The sequence below is a fragment of the Marmota marmota genome, unplaced genomic scaffold (genome assembly GCF_001458135.2).
Source record: "Marmota marmota marmota unplaced genomic scaffold, marMar, whole genome shotgun sequence".
Classification (NCBI taxonomy): domain Eukaryota; kingdom Metazoa; phylum Chordata; class Mammalia; order Rodentia; family Sciuridae; genus Marmota; species Marmota marmota.
In genome coordinates, this window is record NW_026000082.1 from 6,836,902 (window position 1) to 6,858,555 (window position 21,654).

The 21,654-nt window shown below is 32.6% G+C and overlaps 1 protein-coding gene across 1 annotated transcript in view; it reads right to left on the minus strand.

The window, feature by feature from the left end:
* Positions 1-21,648, minus strand: part of Hook1 (hook microtubule tethering protein 1) — a 56,629-nt gene extending 34,981 nt beyond the window's left edge. Inside the window, exons 1-8 of the mRNA XM_015484926.2 lie at positions 21,544-21,648; positions 16,452-16,537; positions 10,578-10,650; positions 8,592-8,642; positions 8,027-8,159; positions 5,512-5,579; positions 4,401-4,463; positions 3,400-3,483 (exon numbers count right to left, since the gene is read on the minus strand). Of these exons, the coding sequence (XP_015340412.1) occupies positions 3,400-3,483; positions 4,401-4,463; positions 5,512-5,579; positions 8,027-8,159; positions 8,592-8,642; positions 10,578-10,650; positions 16,452-16,537; positions 21,544-21,606 (621 nt within the window). The 5' untranslated portion in view covers positions 21,607-21,648. The remainder of the gene's footprint in view (positions 1-3,399; positions 3,484-4,400; positions 4,464-5,511; positions 5,580-8,026; positions 8,160-8,591; positions 8,643-10,577; positions 10,651-16,451; positions 16,538-21,543) is intronic.
* Positions 21,649-21,654: the final 6 nt, after the last annotated feature.

Sequence of the window (21,654 nt, forward strand, 5' to 3'; positions counted from 1 at the left end):
CAGGGTTCATGAAGCAGCCTCCGCGGGGCGATTCCGGGAGCCGGAACTCGGGCGCCCCGCGCTCGGCGTTCGCTCCGATAGGCTCAGGTTCTTAGAAGCACCCAGGCGCAGAACCCTAGCAATCTGTTTGCAAGCCACAGGCGAATTGTAGCCTGGAATTACCTGATCTATGGCTGAATGAGTTGCGGTCAGTCGAAAACAGGGGACGTGACGTCAGTTTACCAAGATGGTGGCTGCTGGCCTCCTCTGTGGACTGACCGGTGTGTAGAACCAAGCAGGACCGCTTCCTTACCCCGTCTGGAACCCAGAATTCAGCCCTGAGTACGGTGCTTGCGCGGCTGGCAGAAACTGCAGCGCTGTAACCCTGCGTCTCTATCCCAGCGCACACTGCAGACTTTCGCCGCGGGGCGATTTGCTGAATAAGCAGTTACCCTCCGTGCGACAAACCTCTCGCGTTTGAGTCCCCGTAGCCGATCCTCGTGCGATGGAAATCCTTCCTCCAGGTTCCGGAGCACCCCACTATTGCTGGAAATTCCTAACAAGATATCCTTTAGCCGTCCTGACTTGTCATACTCCCACACAGTGAAGCAGCACACGGGGGTAATGCACTCCCCTCGCCGCCATCTTCCAAATCTCAAGATTCCTGTCTTCTAATGATTTTGTGTTAGTCTTCTTTTTAAGGTCTTGAGGGAGAACAAAGTTTGTTTATGGAGGCACTCAATGCTAGAAATTTACCTCAGAACTGCTCTTTATACTGTTTTAGAGATTTTGATACATTTTATCTCCATTCTTGTTTCTAAGATTTCTCAATTTCTACTCTCACTTCAGAGTGTTGTTCAATCTCCATGTGTTTATGTGATTTCTATTATTTTTCTTGCTGTTGACTTCTAGTTTCATTCCAGTATGCTCCAATATGATACATAGTATTATACTGATGTATTTTATTATTTGCTAAGAATGACATTATGACCTAGGATATGGTCTGTTTTTAAATAAGTTCCCTGAGCTACCAAGAAGGTAAGTCAGCTGTTTTAGGGTAATATATTTTATAGATGTCTACTAGGTTCATTTGATTTATACTTTTCTTTAGGTTGAAAATGCCTTTATTAATTTTACGTTTTGATGAACTATTGGTGAAAAATGTGTGTGAAATCACCCAATATCGTTGTGTTAGGTTTATTGAGATTTAATGTCAAGGGGTTTTATTTTGTTTTATGTATTTGGGTGTGCTGACATTCAAGGCATATGTATTTACTATCATTATATTTTCTTGTTATAAAAATTGATCCCTTTACCAGAATGTAGTGGCCTTGGCTCTTCTGATTGTTTGGTTTGAAATCAGCTTTGTCAGATATGGGAATAGGTATGTATGGTGATTTTCAGACTTCATTTCTATGGAGTATTTTTTTCCATCCTTTGATCTTTAGCTTGTGAGCGTTTTTGCCCAAGTCTCTTGCAAGAAGCATATAGTTATATCTTGTTTTTTTTTTTTTGATCCTTTCTGCTAATTTATGTCTTTTAATTGGGAAATTGAGACTATTAACATTCAGTTAGTACAGGTATGTGTTTGTGGTTTCCTGTCATTTTGATTTTTTGCTATATTTAATACTGCCTTGATTCTCATTTAATAGATTACTCTTCTGTTGAACTTCCTCTATTTTGGAACTTTGGGGATTTGTTTTGGGGTTCCTCTATAGGTGTAATCCTGCAGTGTAGATGATAGGCAGAACTCTAAATTTAAAGTTCTAAAAGTCAGGGTTTGGATCTGGGAAAATTTTGGAATGCTGTAGGTAGGTATTTGAGATTTGATCCATGCCCCCTATTTCTGAGGACCTGCCATTCTTGGTTGGACTTCTAAATTTCGGGTGCCTCCAGTAAAATTCTTCCTTTTAGTATCTTCCCTTTAGCTCTTATGGGGTGTGAGCAACAATGGGAGCTTTCTCTCTTGGAACCCAAAGGATGAATGGCCCAGGTAAAATTTTCTTTGTGCCTGTTAAAGACTCTCTGGTTCGAGCACCCTCTGGGAATTTTCTACTCAGCTACTGGTACTTCCTTTATGAATTCCCAGTCCCATGTCTGCTCACAGATGTACAAGCTACATACACTCACCAACATTTTCTGTGCTACAAAATGCTTCTCGCCCCTGGGGTGATCTATTTTGGATTCCCTTTCCCTAAGCTTAACCTACCAACACCATGTCCATTAAAATCAGCATTCTTCTCTAATCCACGGGTTTCCGCAAGCCAGTGTTTTTATTTTTTAATTTATCTACTTTGTTTCCTTTGTCTCCACTCCCCACTCTGCTCAGCTGCCGCCTCTGGAAACCAAACTAGTACAAATATATTATTATATTTTTTAATATATTTACAAATATATTATTATATATATATCAATTTTTGGTGCTCTATGAATTTTTTTTTACAGTTTATTATTAAGTTTCAATGAATTTCCTTAGCTACTCACCTCACTTAGAATTAGTCTTCCTACTTTGTAAGTCTTAAGTCTAGTGCTGGGAACTACAGAAGTGCTTCCTTTCTCTGATCTTCCATCTTCTCTCTCCTAACACTTAATCTTTTCTAAACATTTTTTTTTTAGTCTTACTGCACAACTTTCATATTTGTATTTTCACAGAATAACAATAAACACAAACATAGAGATAGTTCTTCTGTGCCAGGTCCTAAGGATTATTTATATTAGTTCATTTAATCTTGAAAGCCCTTTGGGAGATAAATACTACCATGATTCCATTTCTCAAAAAGAGGACTGAAGTATAGAGAAATTAAGAAATTTGTCTGAGGACATACATCAGCTGGTAATATGGCCAGGTTCTGAAAATAGATAGCCTGGTTTGACAGTCTACCCCTTAACTACTATTGCTGCTCCTAGCAAGTTCATTTATGAGTACTAGAATTATATGTATACATATTGATATATATGTAAGCAAAACAAACTAAGCATAAGAGATTACATATGTATGTGTACATAAATAAAAGAGTGTGCACTTTAATTTATTGGGGGTACTACTAGTAAGTATTACTATAAATAGTACTATAAATACTATAAGTAATTAGCACTAATAGGTACTTCTATAAGTTATCTCATTTAATATCTAAAAACAACTATGAAGCAAATAGTGCAATTTTTCTATTTTATAAAATACACAACTGAGTCCTCATGTAAATAGCTGAAATCTCTAATTAGTAGAATGATTTTCTTAAAAATTGACCAGTGATTTTCAATTATCAGAGAAAATTATTTAAGATATTTATGTTTGAATACAAAAGTTTGTAAAAAATGCTTTTAATGTTTCTTCCATAAAATGAAACCCAACTTCTAAAACATGCTGCCAGTTAATTAACAAAGAAAGAACTGTGCTCTGATCAGATTTCTTGTCCATACCTGCATATCTAGTTCTTGGCATCTTTGTTTCAGCTCTTCTTTCTCTGCTAGTGCCTCCTGAAGTTCTTCCAAGGCCCTTTTAAGCTGAAATATGAATCCAAATTCTTAGGAAATCATGTTTAACAAAAATAGAAAAAAATATTCTTACAACATAAGCACACTGATACTAGAAATGTTTTGTTTTTTTTTTAAATTTACTCAATTTTGCCGTCTCTGTGTAAATAATACACAGTCACATCAACATTTAAAGTTGAAATCCCACAGAATAAAATTTTGTGTAAATCCTTGGGAAATATTTAAAAATTTTTTAAGGAGGTATTTTTTTTAATTCTGTAACAGAAAGAACAAAGTATATTTACACTTAAACAAAAATTTTATCAAATAATTAAATTTGAAATGTTTCATGAAATGACTAGCAATGTTATAATAGATAAATAAAAATAAACAAATGTCTAAAGATGTATTTGCCCCTTCTCTTACCCATTGGGTTACACATGAAAAGAGAATAGGGCTTTTTTCTCATGTATACTGTCTTGTAACAAAACCTGAAGTCTTCAAGGTATTTCTTCAATATGAGGAAAGTGGATAGAAAGAGTGACAAAAATTATACTACCTTATTATTCAAACTATAATTAAAACTTAGCAGAATTTTTTAGATTGTGTACTATTTAATTATACCACCATCTAGCATGAGCCAAATGTGCATTACAAATGTCAGAAGGAATGAATATTCAATAACACTCAACTCTTATAAAATGATCAGAAAAAAATCTAGAGACCATTACTATTCACATTCATGAAGGAATTTATTAGAATATTTAGTTTGGATCTTTATGCAAGTACATTATTTGTCCACTAATGTATATGAGCATATAAATACATAAAAACTATGTTCCGTGAAAAAATATTTTTATAACATGCTTTCCTACATAAATCTTATGGAAATAATTGGGAAAGAACTTGTATCACTGAACATTTTCCTCATGTGCTAAAATACTCACCTGTTGTTCTAATTCTCCAATAGCATCATTTGTAGGAGAGTTCATTATTTCTTTACTCATCAACTAGAAAATTAAAATAGTAAAAATAAGTACAATAATATAATATTTTAAAGGAAAATATATAAAAGGAAAGTAAAATGATTCTTATTTAGCTTTTTTCCCTTTAATTTGCAGATCCTTAGAACACTATCCAAATAAAAATTTTATTAGAGAGCTAATTAAATAATAATGTTCAAGAATATTAATGAGGATATTAGGAACAAATTGTGTTTGAAATATGTAGACATATTCAAAATATTTGTGTAATAAAAAATTACAAGTTCCAAAATTGCTGAATAAGATTGAACACATTAACTGAACAATAACTTTTGAAAATCAATTTTTATGTAGCATAAATTGACACTTTTAAAATACAACCTTTAAATGAGTAATATGGCAAAATTCTTAATTTTAGAAGTCATTTTAAAAGTAAAGAAGGGTCCTCTAAAAGTACCTTTTTTGCACATGCAAGGCAGACTTATTTATGCAAACTCTGACTATATGGAGGCTACTGAAGCCCTGGGTGATCTTCCCCTAGATTAAGCCCCTTCCAAAGTGTGTTTTTCTTCTATTTTCTCTCTAATCTCCTTTGCACTCCACCTTATCTGTGCCTTTTAGCCTGATAAAGAATAAACACTGGACCCATGAATCCTGAATTTTTTGCCTCTCCTGAGATAATCAGGATCACTTAATTCCTTGGCTACTTGGCTCCAAAACTTGAATACTACCATATTTGCTCATGAATCTAATATTCTCAAACTACAGATGGTATACATGAACTACAATGTCAGGAAAGTAATTAAAATTTCCATCTGCACAAAGGTTGCTTCTCCTGGAAGTTATTTAAAAGACCCTGACAACATTAATTTATCAACCAGCTTTTAGAATCAGATATGCTAAAATTAGGCTTAAGGTCTTTTATGATATTTTGGGAGAAAAACTAAGAAGACTAAGTAAAACCACTGGAAAGGGTGAGTTTATAAAAGAAAAAATACAAACACCCGCAAAATTTATAACTTTTATATAACACAGTTCAAGATTTTTATACTTACGTGAATATGATATAACTTACCTCTTGAATAGCAGTCATGACCACATGTTGAACAGACTCTTCAAGTGTCATTATATTTTTAATATGTTCTATGATTTAAAAAAAATTCAATCTGAAAAAAATCTACGCTTTACCCATAGTACCTTAACATTCAACAGGATACAAAAATTCATTTACCAAAAAATCTTTTATGCAAATATGTTATTTGTCCACTAATGTGTATGAGCATATAAATACTATGAATTGTATGTTCTCCAGCTAAAATGACTGCCCCCAAATTTTGATATTATTTTCTAATAAATTTATAGAAAACAAATAAGCAGAACAGAAAATGTCAATATTTTTAAATGTTTTTTTCCCATAGAATAAATTCTCAAATTTTCTTACAAGGTAAAAGGAAAAAATTATAATTAATTTCAAAATAATTTAGGCCCAGAATGTTTCATTTATCACCTATTTACTTTATTCCAGGAAGGCGTCCAATGTGACTTACACAGCCTTCTGTAAACACTTGCTCTGAAAATTTCACCACAAAGAGATCCTTTCACCTTCCCACAAATACACATGCAGTATTGTCAAGGCAATTTGTCCCAACAGGAAATGAGGAACATAAGAAAGATCCCTTAATATATCTGCAGTTTTAAATTCACTTCAAATATATGTCCTCCAGCTAAAACAACTACTCTAAAACTTTAAAGACTTGTTATTTTCTAATACTTATGTTTGCTTTAACGATTCTTCTGGGAAACTTCTAAAAGTCCTCCAAATCTTCTTATCATTTGTGAATCCAAGATTTGAATAGAGTCTGATAAGTCTTGGTATGCACCTGACCACTAAATGCTAAGGGGCATGCACAGACCATGGAATTATATCTTGTCCATGGATTTTCTACATAATGGATTGTTTCAAGTCTGCTGAAATCTTCATAAAAATAATCCCCTTTCCCATCAAGAAGAGAATTTTTAACCAAACCAGTTCATTCTTTTAAGATTGAGATTGTTGTAACACCTTGGAATCATTTTGAAAATAACGTCTCATGTCAAAAGTACAAAAGTGTGGAGGATGTTTTATAACCTGGATGTGATTTGTTTTTAAATTTTAGTCTAATGACTAATAGATTTTTCATTCATTTGCTCACACTTAAAAAGAGAATTCAGACATTTTCAAAACTAAATCCAATTAGATGCTTAGATAATCCTGATTTTTTAATAACAAAATGGAGCTATTTCTTTATATTTACTACCTATTAAACTTTCATCCGTATATCCAGATACTGAATTTCCTTTTAAAAATATGAAGACAAAATTGCTCAGTGGTACTTAGAACTACATTATTACATTCTACATATTTTATTGAACTTTGCAGGATGCAACAAAATCATCATTTTCAGGAAAAATTACAGCCTAAGTATCAATTACTGGAGTTATACATGAATTACTACTTGTCAGAATGTGACTAAATATTCTGGAAAGTTTTAAAATTCCATAAACAAATATCCCTCAATTTTATGAAAATATCCAATAAGAGATCTTTTGACATTTTTCATGAGGAATAAAAGTCTATAAATAAGTACTTACTTGCCCCCCCAAAAAGTACTTTAATGATAAAGAGGAATATGAAAAGATATAAAGAGATGCAACTTAATATAAGTTTTCTGATATCTTATCTCTTTTTAAGTTGATAAACTACCATTGATTACATGTCATTTTCTTTTACCCTTTATGAGTTAATTCTTATTGAAATTACTGTTTTGTATCCTTCCTTCATCAGTTAGATGATGTTGAATGCGGTTTCTAAAATCTTGAAGTATTTTTACAAAATTAAGCAACCAAAATTCTTCAATAAAGGTGGCATATTAAGACCAAGTTTATATTAAATCATGAAAAAAAAAAATCAGCATCAAAATTGTCACCACCCAGATTGACACAGGGAAGGAGATTTGGGTCTCCTCAGTTCATCATTTTATTCATTTCATGTAACCATAAGTGATATTTTTGTACTCAGCAGGATATGGACCACTATGTTTGAACATACAAATATAACACACCAATTTCATTATATTATCAGACTGCTTATCATGATACACTGGACAGGTATTCTTCTAAAAAAAACAGGAGAACAGTATCTGAAGAAGCTTGGATTATAATTTAGTAACTGAATATTTATTTATGAAAAACTAAATCAACCTCAGGTTCTTACGTAAATATAAACTACTGGATGAATAAGTACAATTCACTGAATATCTACTTAAATTCTAAGAACTGGATTAATTAAACCAAGCACTAGATACTTAAACCATCTTATGCTAAGATACATTTAATTTAGCCACTGAATATCAGAATCCAGGTACATTTAGGACACTCAAGATATGTAGCTTTTCAATGGCAGAGAAGGGCTAGATTTCAGATCTCAATTTTACATTTCAAGGTGCTTTCAGCCAAAATTAAATAGTAAAGTTAAATGCAACCTTGTAAATGCTGGCAACAGAAGTAGTTTTTTAAAAGTAGAATTCCTCAGTTGACTGAATTTTACTTACCTTGCTTCTTTTCACAGTTTACCGCACAACCTAAAATAAGCTGTAGCAACCTCCCAAGCTCCACAGAATTCGAACATTCAGTTATTTGGTTTAAATCGGGAATAAGTTCTTCAGAAATCTGCTGCCCCAAAAACTGTAGAATCAAAATAATACAACATATCACTCACTTATGTAGGCTACAAATAGTTTACTACATTTAACTATTAAAAGGAAAATTAATTATAATTAGGTTTATGAAACAACTCAGATAAATTAACAAATGCCAAATCAATAATTACTTATCAAAACCAGTTGGCAAAATTAAGTCAAAACTGTTGATCATTAAGCAATAAATTCTATTTGAAAAAATAATTTAAATAGCATCAACAAAGTAAGTGTTTTTTGCGAATACAATATATTTAGACTTTAAACCTAATAATTTTCACAAAATTTGAGTTCTCTAAAAATGGCAATATTTTGATTGTGAATTATGATAAAATATTACAAATAAAAAGCCAAGCCATTTCTCAGGGTCAATATAATTATCACATAGCATTTTGTATTTGAAGGCAGATCTTTTTCATACCTCATGGTAGTAACTCATAATTCCTTGAAGTACTTTCTTTAAGTTACTAGCCTAAAGTGACAAGAAACAAAAAAGAATATGAAATAAATTTTTTTCATATTAATAATGAAAGAAAACCTATGCCAAGGTGAAAGACAATAAAACTTTCCCCTGATAAAAAAATCGTGGTACAGTTCTTTAGCAAGAAATTACAAAAATACAATGTGCAATAAACCTAATAGAAATTCAAAATGTATAATATAAAAATAAAAAGAATTTTTTTAAAAAATAGACAAAATCACAATCAACTTTAGAGATTTAAGGACTCCTTTCTATGTAACTGATAAAATAATTAAACAAAAAATAAAGATATAAAATATACACAAAAGTATCAACAATTTTGATGTAATCCACATTCATGGAACAACTTAAAAAACACACATTGTTTTCAAGTGCATATTAAACATTTACCAATAGTTAGGTTATAATGTAAGTCCCAGTAAATGTAAAAAAAATTTCTTGCATTGATGCAGGTATGTTCCCAGAGAAAAATGGAATTAAATTAGAACTCAATCAATTTTAAAAAAAGGTATTTAGAATTTGAACTACCTACTTCTAATTTACCCATAGGTTAAAAGAGAAATCACAAGGGAAATTACCAAATATTTTAGACTGAATGAAAATCAGAACATAGTACATTAAAATGCATAAGATGTGGCTTAAGCAATATTTAGTATTGGGGGTGGGGAAAAGGCCTAAAATTTAATACTTAAGCTTCCACTTTACAAAGCAAGAAAAAAGAAGAACATATGTTAAGTAAAAGAAAGGAAATAAGAAAGATCAAATAGAAAATGAATTAAATAGAAAACAGTTATTTGAAAAAACAAAACTGAAAAACGTTAAGACATTAAGGAGAAAATTTTTAAAACATACTAATTTTAGCAAAGAAAGATCATACATCACTTAAAGATCATGGTCATTAGCATATTATTAGCATAATAGTTAGGAACAGTTTTTTGAGGGGTGGGGGATAGCCACTGAGCTATACATACATATAAAAGACCAAGCTATACCACTAAAATAAAAATATAAAGCTAAAGATTAAAATGTTTTTATTACATTCCCAATCCTGTTACTTTTTTTTTTAATTTTGAGACAGTCTCACTAAGTTGCTGAGACTAGTCTTGAGCTTGCAATCCTCCTGTCTTAGCCTCCCAACTTGCTGGGATTACAGGTGCGTGCCACCATGCCCAGCTTGTTTAAAACAATTATATGCCAACAAATAAAACAATTTATATGAAACATACACCCTATAAGACACAAAACTGAGAAAAGAAAAATGGTTTTTAAAATAGAAAATCATTTTTTCAGTTTCTACTAAGATTAAATATACTTATAAAATTTAGCAATTCCACTCAAGAATTTTCCCCCAAAAAATTAAAATATTTTAAGCAAAGACTAATATGTGAATATTCACTGCAGTTATAATCTTAATAGCTAAAATCCCAAACAATTCAAACATCCATCAACAGGTGAAGAGCTAAATAAACTGTGATGATATCAAAGTAAAAAAATAGTATACACACACACAAAAAAAAAACTAATATAGGCAATATGAACGAGGGAATGAATCTCAAAAACATAATGAGTCAAAGAAACCAGGCACAAATAGTACACATTCTATGGTTACATTTTTGTGGAATTCTAGAAATGAAATCTATAGTTTCAAAAGCAGATAGCAGATCTGTAGCTATTTGGGGCCAGACATAGGGTAAGGAGGTGAAGATTAAGTGGGAAGAAATCTAAGTGCATATTTTTATTTAATCGAAATGCTCTATATTTAATTATGATGATAGTTACATGACAGCATATGTGTGTCCAAAATTCAAGCTATAAACAATAAAATGCACTCACAAGTTAACTTTTTAAAAAGGATTTAGTCAAGTTTTGTGCAAATTTTAGGACCACCATTTAGAATAAGGTGTTACTCCCATTTATTCTTCATACCTTTATTCTCCAGTTGTCCCCAACATCCTCTTTAATTCGGCTTAACCAAGATTCATTGAACCAAGCTATATCACTAAAACAAAAATATAAAAGCTAAAGGTTAAAATGCTTTTATTACATGAAAAATACCAAACTGATCAACAGAGAACTTAACTTTACAGCTTAAAATTTATCCTTCATGAGATTAGGAAAGGTTTAAATGAACCCAAGAAATTTTCTGTGATTCTAAAGAATTTCATTTGGAACTACTCACACTAAATTATTTAAGTCATTGACACCTTAAATTTGACAAACATGTACTAAACATTTTATACGAGGCCCTGCTAACAGGAAGGTCTAAAATACCACCCATGAAGGGGTAAAAAGAAAATCAACATTTTAATGAGTGAGTACTACGTATTAAGCACTGTGCTTGATGTTCTTCCATGTTATTTTATTCAAACATCACAGTAACTTGGCAAAGGATATATTATTTTTCTCAGTCTTCCTATTCAGGGAATTGAGAATGAGAGAGGGAAAGTAATTTGCCATAGGTGACTAGTATATAGTGAAGCACAAAATGAAGCTATTTGAGTGAAAAAGGAATAAAATGAATTTAACTGAGGAATCTACAAACAAATTTAGCTTTAATTAGGAGTAAAGTTATGCATTGATATTGAACGTAAAGACAAATAATTGCTATGCAAAAACTATATATTTAATAAGGTTTTAAAGAAAACATTTGACTGTATATAATGAACTATATGTAATTATATTAACAGATTACATTCTAGACAAATATTTGGATCCTTGTTCTGAGCAAAGAGATGAGGGAGATTAATATGAAAATGAATAATTTACTATTTTGACTCAGAAATAATAGCTATTAATGGAAGAAAATAAAGAGCACAAATAATTATACTCAAGGAAGAATAAGATAAAGGCTCTAACAGTTTAAGCTATAATATCACAGAATGTTAGTGCTAAAGAGATCTTAAAAGTCTCATCTAAATTTTTACTTGATGGATGGTTTAGCTATAATATGAGGGGAAAAAAAGAGGTTCTTTCCCAAAGTTTGTCTTAAATTTCAATATGCAAAACTGAAAATTTTTAACACTTTGCTTAGCCTTTCTGAAATCATTCTGCTTTATATGTTCTAGTAGAGAACGTACCACTTTCATGCAGTAAATAAAAAAATGGCTTCGCCATTTTCGCCTCATTCATTTGGAATTTGTAACTATTTTCTTTTGAGTAAATTTATGTTAGTTTTAATCAACTTTTTCCAAATGCCAAAACTACAATTACCAAAACAGCTTAGCTAAAAATAAAATTATGAACTGCTAACCAGGTATTTATTTGAAATGACTAAATTTAATGAATCATATTATTTTCCTTTTCATTAGACTAAGTAATAAAAAAGTCCTAGAAAAAAAGACCAGCTGTAATGAACAATTTTATGTGTTAACTTGGCTGGACCACCATACTCAGAAATTTGGTCAATCTTTGATGATGTGATTTATTTTTCAGATAAGACTAACATTTAAAATCAGTAGACTGAGTAAAGCATATTACTCTCCATAATTTAAGTGGGTCTTATCCAATCAGTGGAGGGTCTCAAGAAACACTTCAAGACAGAGCAAATTCTGCCAGCAGACTGACTAATGACTCTGGCTGTTCTTCTCCAGGTCTCCAGTCTGCTGATTTACCGCACAGATTTTGGACATGCAAGTCTTTGCAAAAGCATGAGCCAATCCCTTAAAATAAATATTTGTGTATGTGTTTGTTTGTATATACTCATGCACATGCACACAGACATCTACCTCATTGGTCCTGCTTCTCTGTAGAACCCTGACTATAAAACTCTTTCTCTCTCTCTCTCTCTCTCTCACACTCACACACACACACACACACACACACACACACACGGATATCTAAGTATATGATTTTACGCTGTAATTAGTTTTAGAAATTGAACTTAAAGATTATCTATTCTTGTTATCTAACTTTTTCAAAATAATCATCCTTTTATCTTACATTTTTCCATATCCTTTCCATTCCAAATCAACTCTATCCCTGAGAAATACTTTCAAATTTCTCCATAAGAATAAATTTCCTACTTTCTTTCTTATAAGCAAATTCACACCTTTTCAAACAATTATGATGGCAGCCACTATGAAACTTGATATTCAACCTCAGAAATCTTTGGAAATAACTGATATAACTTTTCTTTCTTTCTCCTCCTCCTTTTTTTTTTTTTTTTGCTTTGCCACATCTGTATACCTCTGGTCCCCCCAACAATGAACTGCTTTTCTTATATTTCTTAGAACTTCAAAGCCTCTCAAGGAACACCAAATAAGAAAGGGAATAAATGACTAAGTAAAATGTAATCCTGCTTTTCTTATATTTCTTAGAACTTCAAAGCCATTCAAGGAACACCAAATAAGAAAGGGAATAAATGACTAAGTAAAATGTAATCCAGTTATTTTCTAATAAAACTGTTAAAAAAAAAAACACTACATAATTTTTTAACTCCACCCACGATATTTGTCTTCAACAATTTTATTAACTAAATTCAGATAGTAATTAATATCTAACTGGTTACTATAAATAATAGTTGTGTCCCTAAATGAATACCCTGAGACTATTTTTTCTTCAATAATCAAAAAACCTTCTGTGATTATCAATACAGCAAAATGTGATCTGTATTTTGGACACACACATATGAACTTTCATTTTGTTAATACTCCAAATTAAAAACCTATCAAAAGGGGTTCAAGATACTTAATATCAAGTATTGAAGCTGATTAAGAGCAATGATTTTGGAGTCCAACCAAACTGAACAAATCCTAGCTTTGCAGATTTTCTCATTATTTGACTTTCCAAAATTCAACGACACTTCTCTACACCTATGTTGTCTTGTATAAGCTGAGGATACAAAAATAATATCTACCCCATAGAATACTAAAAGTTTAATGAAATAATCTATCTAATGGGGTATATAATGATGTATTTAGTAATTACTAAGATTTGGTTATCACATTGTATCAAATTAAATGCTCAAATATTTTCTGAATGAACAAATAAATGCATGATGCTTAAGGTTTTTAAATATTAAACATTCTTTTTCACTCCTCTCTCTTGCAAAAAAAATATCCAAAGACAACAGTAACAAGCATAGAGGTTATCTGGTTCCTTAAGTGAAAAACTAAGCCGTTCTTTTGGGGAAGTGGCTTGCATTCTTCACACTTCTTGGAAGTAGTACCATGTCCCCCAAAAAGATGTTTAAGTTCTAACCTCTGGTATCTGTGAACATGACCTTATATGAAAATAGCTTCTTCAAAGGTATAATCAAGCTAATTGAAATCATGATGAATTTGGATGGGTCCCAAACCAATATGACAGTTGCTCTTATGAGAGAAGAGACACAAATGCAGGCATGGTGGGAAGATGGCTACGTGAAGACAGAGCAGAGGTTGAAGTTATGCTGTCACCAACCAAGGAATGCCTGAGACTACCAGAAGCTGGACTGGAAGGAAAGATCTGCTAGAGGCTTTTCAGGGAGCATGGCCCAGCCAATACTTTTAGTCCTTTAAGGTTCTAGAACTATGTAAGAATTAATTTTGGTTATTGTTGTTTTGCTTTTTTGTTGTTCTTGTTGCTTTTTTTTAAAATTTTGGTTGTTTTAAGACACCCCGTCTGTGGTACTTTGTTATGGCAGCCGTAAAAAACTAATAACACTGTAGTTACAGTTTTTCTTCACATGTTTTTTAAATAACAGAAGCTTCGACAGGCATTTTTAAAAGATAGATACTTACTATATATTCAAACTCAGGATAATAATTAAGAAACTGAAGAACCCTAGTAACAACTCCCTGACTCCCCATATCTAAGTCTTAATAGCCTGAACACCACTTTTCAAGAGTTTATTATTTAGAAGCGTATCTATATATAATAATATCTATCTAATATGCCTAAAGGCTCACCATAAATAATTATCTATGATTTTGCTACATCTTTAAAAAGCAGAATTTCTCTTCTCACTTTCAGTAACAATCTTTACTGTGATTTGATGAGTCACCAATAACATTTGTTACAAATTGTAAAATATAAAGTACTTTGCAATGTTCAAAGAAATATTATAAAATTAGCCCTCTGAACAGGGATATTGATACTGTGATCCAACCAAGGGAAGATGTATGCTTTAAGTCTCACTACTCAGCATTCAGGCTTCTGAAAAGCTCCAAAATGGAAAGGGGTATAAAATATCCCCTGAATGATAAGGCTTAGACATGTAACATATAAAAACAGGTTAAAAAAAAAAAAAAAAAAGCAAAAACAAAGAGGTCAAAGAGGCATATACATCAAATCATGGTTAAAAAAAATTAGGTCTCTTCTATTATTTCATGGCATAAATCTAATAGAGCTATCAAAAGCTTCCAATAATACAGAAATGACATCTTTGGGGGCTGGGGTTGTAGCTCAGTGGTTGAGCGCTTGCCTCCCATGTGTGAGGCACTGGGTTTGATCCTCAGCACCATATAAAAATAAATAAATAAATGAAACAAAGATAATGTGTCCATCTACAACTAACGAAAGAAAGGAAGGAAGGAAGGAAGAAAGGATTTCTTTGGATGGCACTGTGGAAATAACACTAGTCTTACGTTCATACCAACCACAATATATCACACAAAGAGGAATCAAGGTGTATATTCTAACAACAAAAAACAATGATGATTTTCCAAAATCATCAAGAAAGGACCATGTTGAGATTGTTGACTCTGACCAGTTAAATAATTTTGAAATCAATCAGGATATAAATAAAATATTTAAGAAATATTTTGCAGGAGAGGTAAGACATATTCTATAATGACTGCTACTCTCTTTCCATTGCCCAAAATGTTAAGTATTTTTCTTTCAAAATGTTTATTTGGGGTTAACTCTAAAATCTAAGATTATTCTGAAGATTCCAAATAACTAGGATTTTAATATCATTTAAGTTGCTTTTCTGAGAAAGGCAAGAGTTTTTGCAAACCCAATAATGTGAATTACAGCAAACCTTTATAAGATGGTAGTAATGATTAAATAAACAATAACTGACAATAGAACAATACAGCAGAGATAGAATTCTGGTCTCAAAGTAAGCTAATATAAAGTCATCATGTTCATCAATTAATAAATTATGAGTACAGAATTGATCCTATCTGTCCTAGTAAGAGTAGAGTTCAATCTATACACTGAAACCCTTATGTTTGGCAAATATTAGGAAATTTTGATATAATTATATAAGTGGATCTAGTTCACACAGAATCACTTTATTAGTTAAGGATGCCCAACATCTGTGACTTCAGATTTCACTCATACATTATTTTACTATTGAAATAAAAATAAAAACTCAGAAATAAATAAAAAATATTAATAAAAACTCATTGTTCATAGATTTTAAATATTTTTAAATACAGTATTTTATGTTTCAGTAATCTCTATGATAACAATTTCCATAAACTGAAACTTTAAAATGTTAATATCACATTAAGAAATATCATAAGCAAATATATCATTAGTTTAGTCTTTTTCTTTTATAGTTATTATTAATTTGCAAACATGTCCAGAACAAATGTAAAATAAGATCTCTTGAATAAAGAATGTTAATCATTTATTTAGTTAAGATGTATCTCCATGAACAAGCAAGAAGTAAACTGTTCAAAATGTTTAAGAAATAAACTTTTCAAATCTGGCAAACTGTTCTCTGGTTTTAAGGATTCCTTGGTACCATAGGTCTGAATACATCATCAAACAGGATAAAATTTCAATAATCTTTAGAATAAGTCTAGGTGTTTGCTCTTCCTTAGTATTGGGTTTCCAATTCTTTTCAGGCAAAGTTTGATCACTACTCACATTTGATGAAGAACTTGTGCCATGGCAACTCCATTAGTCAGCTGTTTAACATCTTGACAAGGCGAGGCAGTCTTGAATGTCTGCAGCTAAAATGACATAAAGCAAATGACATTACTGCTTCATTATCCCTAAAGAATAGTATTATAGAATAAACAGAAAACAGCTAAAAATTGTCTTTTTTATTTAAAAACATACCCTGCCAATCAAATGAAGCTATATTAATAGATTTCTGTGGGTATATAATATTTTTATAAATATAAACACTTAACATTTCATAAAATCATGCCTAATATAGTAAAGGATGCATTCACGCCATGTGTAGGTAATTCAGAGCTTCTGAATAATACAAAGCCGGTTATACAACTATAGTCTTTAATCTATTTTCAGGAGAATATCAGAAAAAGAACTTTTAAGATAACACAACACTCATGAGTTAAAAACTTTACTCATATCATTTGATAGGAAAACATAGGCTAGAAATGTCAAGCCTAAAACTATTTACAGTTTATTCATAAACTCTGAAATAAAATAGGACTTCTTATTATTATCAATAATTAGCATTATAGCATGAGGGATCAAGGGCCCATCCACCATGACAAGTTTTTCCATCCAGTTTGGTTTTAGATATGACTAACTTTTCAAATGTATTAACTTTTCTGTGTACTAAACGTTAATACACATATTAAAAAGGGAAGTAGAATGATGACTTTTTTTCACAAAAGCAAATACAAGATAGAAAAATATTCAGAAAGCAATTTATAACAAAGCTAAGATGGATAATATGCTTTCTAGAAATCTAATCATATTATGAAACTTTTCTCCACACACATTCATCTCCTTCACTATTCACTTGTAATTTCCTAAGTTTACCAATTTAACTACTATAAACCAACAGAATTCTCTCCCACCATAATTCACCAAAAGAGGCTCTAAGTATTCTGAGGTTCTACAAGTCTGTCTCTTTTACTCTAATACAATGACACAAGCAGATAAAAGACAGCCACAGTTACTTTCAAAGTACACAGAGACACTTTACTGAGTTTCTACTCTATATGAGATACTGTTGTACAGGATGGGGTTACAAAAGAAAAATCACCCTTTTCTACACTTAAAGTAGTTTCAGTCAAGAGTTAAGGTGAGAAGGAAAAGATGGAAATAATTTTCAGATAATGTTTCATGATTTCAGTATACACAAAATGTTTTGAAATAAAACAAAAGTAAACTAATCTAATTAGGGTCTGCATTTAGAAAAGACTTCTTAGAGAAGATTCATAATGGAAGGACATGAGGACTGAATACAATATTTTCTAAGTAAAGAAAGGGCTTCAGGAAGGAGCTTTAGGAAGTAGGAATATAATAAAACCATAGATACATGTGAAGCAATGGTATTTTTAGGGAACATGTATTTGTAGTACAAAGGAGGATAGAAATGGGCAATGATCAAAGGATTAAAGAAACAGCAGAAGTCAGGATGCAAGAGGGTCATGATAAGAAACTTGGGACTTATTTTATCCTTAGTTGCATCATCTAATAGTTTCTCTCACAAGATGGTTGGTAAAATTAAATGAAATAGCAAACATACTTAGATATTGGCTAGCACAAATAATAAGCTCATAGCTGTTAGTGCACTTAGGTGTGAGTTAGGGTTTCTTAAAGTGTGGGGGTCTAGGACAAATATTTATCAGAATCTATAGACATATTAAATCAGATGATTCCTAAGTGATTCTTATGCATGTCAATTTTTGAAAACATTCTCTAGTTGATGAAAAATAATTGAGAGTACTAAGGAAGACAGTGACATCTTTTATATATTTTGGAGAACTATCATAGTAACTCAAAGCAGCTTTATTCTCTGGTCAAGGAGATCAGTTCCTGCAACGGTCCTGTTAATAAAATGGAGAGCAATGGCATAAAGAAATAAGTGTAATGTTGACTTAGAGAAAGAGGGAACAGGATGAATACATGAAACATCTGCTACATAAAATCAGAAAAATTTTGCAACAGAGTAATCTATCATGAAAATAACCCACAGGACTTAAGGCATCTTTAAACGGAAAATAAACCATAGCTCCCATTTTTCAACTTTCCTACTTACACACTAGCTTTTAATTGTAAATTAAAACTCAAATCATTAACTTTTTACAAAATATATATGATTCATGATTTTAAAAGGACAATTTCAGAGGCACAGAATATTAGGCAAAATAGTAAAGAGATATATGAATGAAATATAAATGCTAAGGAGTTGCCTCCTTGCCCTCTATGTTTAGATTAAAATCAGTTTCTCTGCCTTATTGCCATGAACACTGGGGTGTCTCCTGGAAGTTCTGAAAATAGCTGCAAAGTAAGTAAATAACAGAGAATATAATTTCATTTGGCTAAATTGAAAGACTTTATAATGAAGAATAGTGAATGAATTTAAACGTGCAGTGGGTGGAGTAAGGCCAAAGCAGAGGGACAAAAGAGAATGCATCTTTTTCACAGGACTCTTCACAGGGCTAAAGAAGCAAAAGTCTCTTTAGTGAGTGACCCAAAAAGGACAGAGTAGGCTTCCACAGGTATCCATCATAAAATACAGCATTCTAGCAAATAACTACCTTGCTTTCTTTGATATTTCCAAATAAAGCAAATAATAAGAAATGTGAAAATAATGTGAATTATTGTTCCTGAGCTGCTTTAATATAAACATCCCAGAAACTGAGTTTTCACAATTGACAGCCAAGAAAAGCTCAATCTTAAATCAACTTTGTCTTCATATTTTCCTCCTTTAACTACTCATTTCAGCAAGATTGCTTAGTAATCTACTTATTTTGCACACTTCCCCCCCCCCCTTCATCTGCTTGACAAAATGTACAAGAACCAAGAGAATCATTTGAAACATGTGGTCCAATGCCCTACTATTACTGGTGAAAGTAAAGCCCAAATACAAGAAATAAATTTCCAACATCACAGAAATAATGTTTTGAAATAAAACAAAAGTAAACTAATCTAATTAGTTTACTAATTAGCAAAATCAAAGTCAACTTCGTGCAAATACTTCTTCAAACTCACACATTCCTTCCATTATGCAAATAATGCCCACATTTATTCTTTATCCCTGAATTTTCTGCTAAGCAGCAGTACATTTCTAAGAAACATTTCAAGAAGAGTTCCAAATCATAAAATACAACCCTTCAAAAATTATCAAAAGAGGCACCCCTTTGCCTAACCAAATTTTCTTGATGATTTCTCTGATTCTATTAACATTAGCTCCACTGCTCTAGTACTAAAAGAATGGTTACTCCCAATGTTCTTCTCACTGTCATGATATGGTCCTATCATATGGTGTTTTTTTTTTTTTCTTTTACTATATATATTCCAATACTTCTCCTTAACACATACCATTACTTATCAGCACATTAGGAGGCCAGGGATATCCTGACAAATGTGTATCTTCTTTTACCTCCCTTCAATTTATAGTCAAATGAGACATTACTGTTAGATGGCACTCTGTCATCTACAATTTCTTGTTTGCTTTATAATATTTTTTTCAAATTTTAAAGAATTTTGCCTTCCATTGTAATTATACACAGCTTTGCCTACTGATCCAATTAAAAATGATATATGCCTTTCTCAGAGGTTTATACTAAATAGGAAGTCAATAAATTAAAAGAATATATACAGTCACATAACAAAATATCACAATACAGTTCAAGAAAATCCTGTAGTTCACCACCTCACATTGAAGTCGATGACATCATAAAGACAAAGATTACTATTTCAGTCAGATGATGTTTAGAGCACAATGGAACAGATTAGGAAACACCCTTTAATTAGCCACTTGTTTTAATAAAACATATCATCAAAAGTAATGTTGCCTTACTTCATGACAGTCTTAAATATAGCATCCAAATCTCCTATTTTAAATGAAAACACAGATTAACCATTAGCAAACTGCTTTTAATTCAGAAACCTGAGATATATGCATTCTACTTAAAGTAAAACTTATTTACTTCCAGCATGCAATTGCTTTAAATTATAGTTATTTCCAATAGATTTGATACACTTCCAGAAATCTTTCAGATTAAGTTTAGTTTCTCTGCCTTTCAGATTTCTCAATTCTTTGGGATTACATGCATTAAAAGATGGCTAAGGAATCTCATCAACAGATTAAGGCCTCCTGGTCCAGTCTGTTTACATACCATTCTTCACATGTTCCCCTGCACACAACTGAACAATTGGTTTGGGGGTGAGCATCATCAACATCACCTTGTCAACCATCAAGCACCATCCTTGCAGAATATGGGCTAAGAACTCTACCAGGATATCAGTTCTCTGATATCTAAGCAGCTCCAAGTGGTAAGATAATTTGTTCACTGGAATGTTGTAAAATCTGGAAATAAATCCTACTTCTCGAAAGCCAGCACAACTGAACACAAATCGTAAACACGGATAAACTGCACACGGAAATGACAAATCCTTTCCTTTAAAGAAAATGCTATTTGGACGGGGAGAGGGCCCAGTAAAAAAAAAAGGGGGGGAAGGAGTTCCCTCTCCCAAGACAGCTTTTTCTCCACACTGGAAATAACACGGAAATATCTTTTAAGTAGCATCTAGAAAATCTAACGCCCTAGAGTCCTAAAGCAGCACCAATCCAGGAGCTACAACAGCTAGCCACCTGCGTCTAACCAGAACAAGGTGGTTAGGGGTGGAGGTTGGGTTTTGGAGCAGGTCTTCACTATCAAAAGAAGGCTACCAATCAGAGGGAAGAGGAGAGTAGGTTAGCCAGAAAGTTCAGGGCTTGGGGTGGGGGTCAGGCAGGGAGCGAAAACCCAGCGGGAAGAGGTAAGGGCGATGGGCAAGGCTCCTGTCAAAGCTGCCAGGGCCACCATCCAGATCGTACCCTCTGGCCAGACCCTCAGAGCTTCCTTTACCCACATCGCGGGACACAAACACACGCACCCACACACCTGCCCTGCGCCGCAGGTGGCACTCTCGAGGTCAAGGGCGACAAGCAGTGCGGAAGGCTGGGTACCTGGCCACGAGCTGATGGCCCGCGCTCCTCCACAGCTCACCTGCGGAGAGCCAGGCCCCTCGGCCCCCTCACACTCACCCAGATAATGAGGCTGTCGCAGAGCGGCAGCTCGTGCTGCGGCAGCGGCTGCGCCTCCTCCATGGCCGGGACGAAGTCGACTACGCCTCTGACTCCGATACCTCCCTCCTC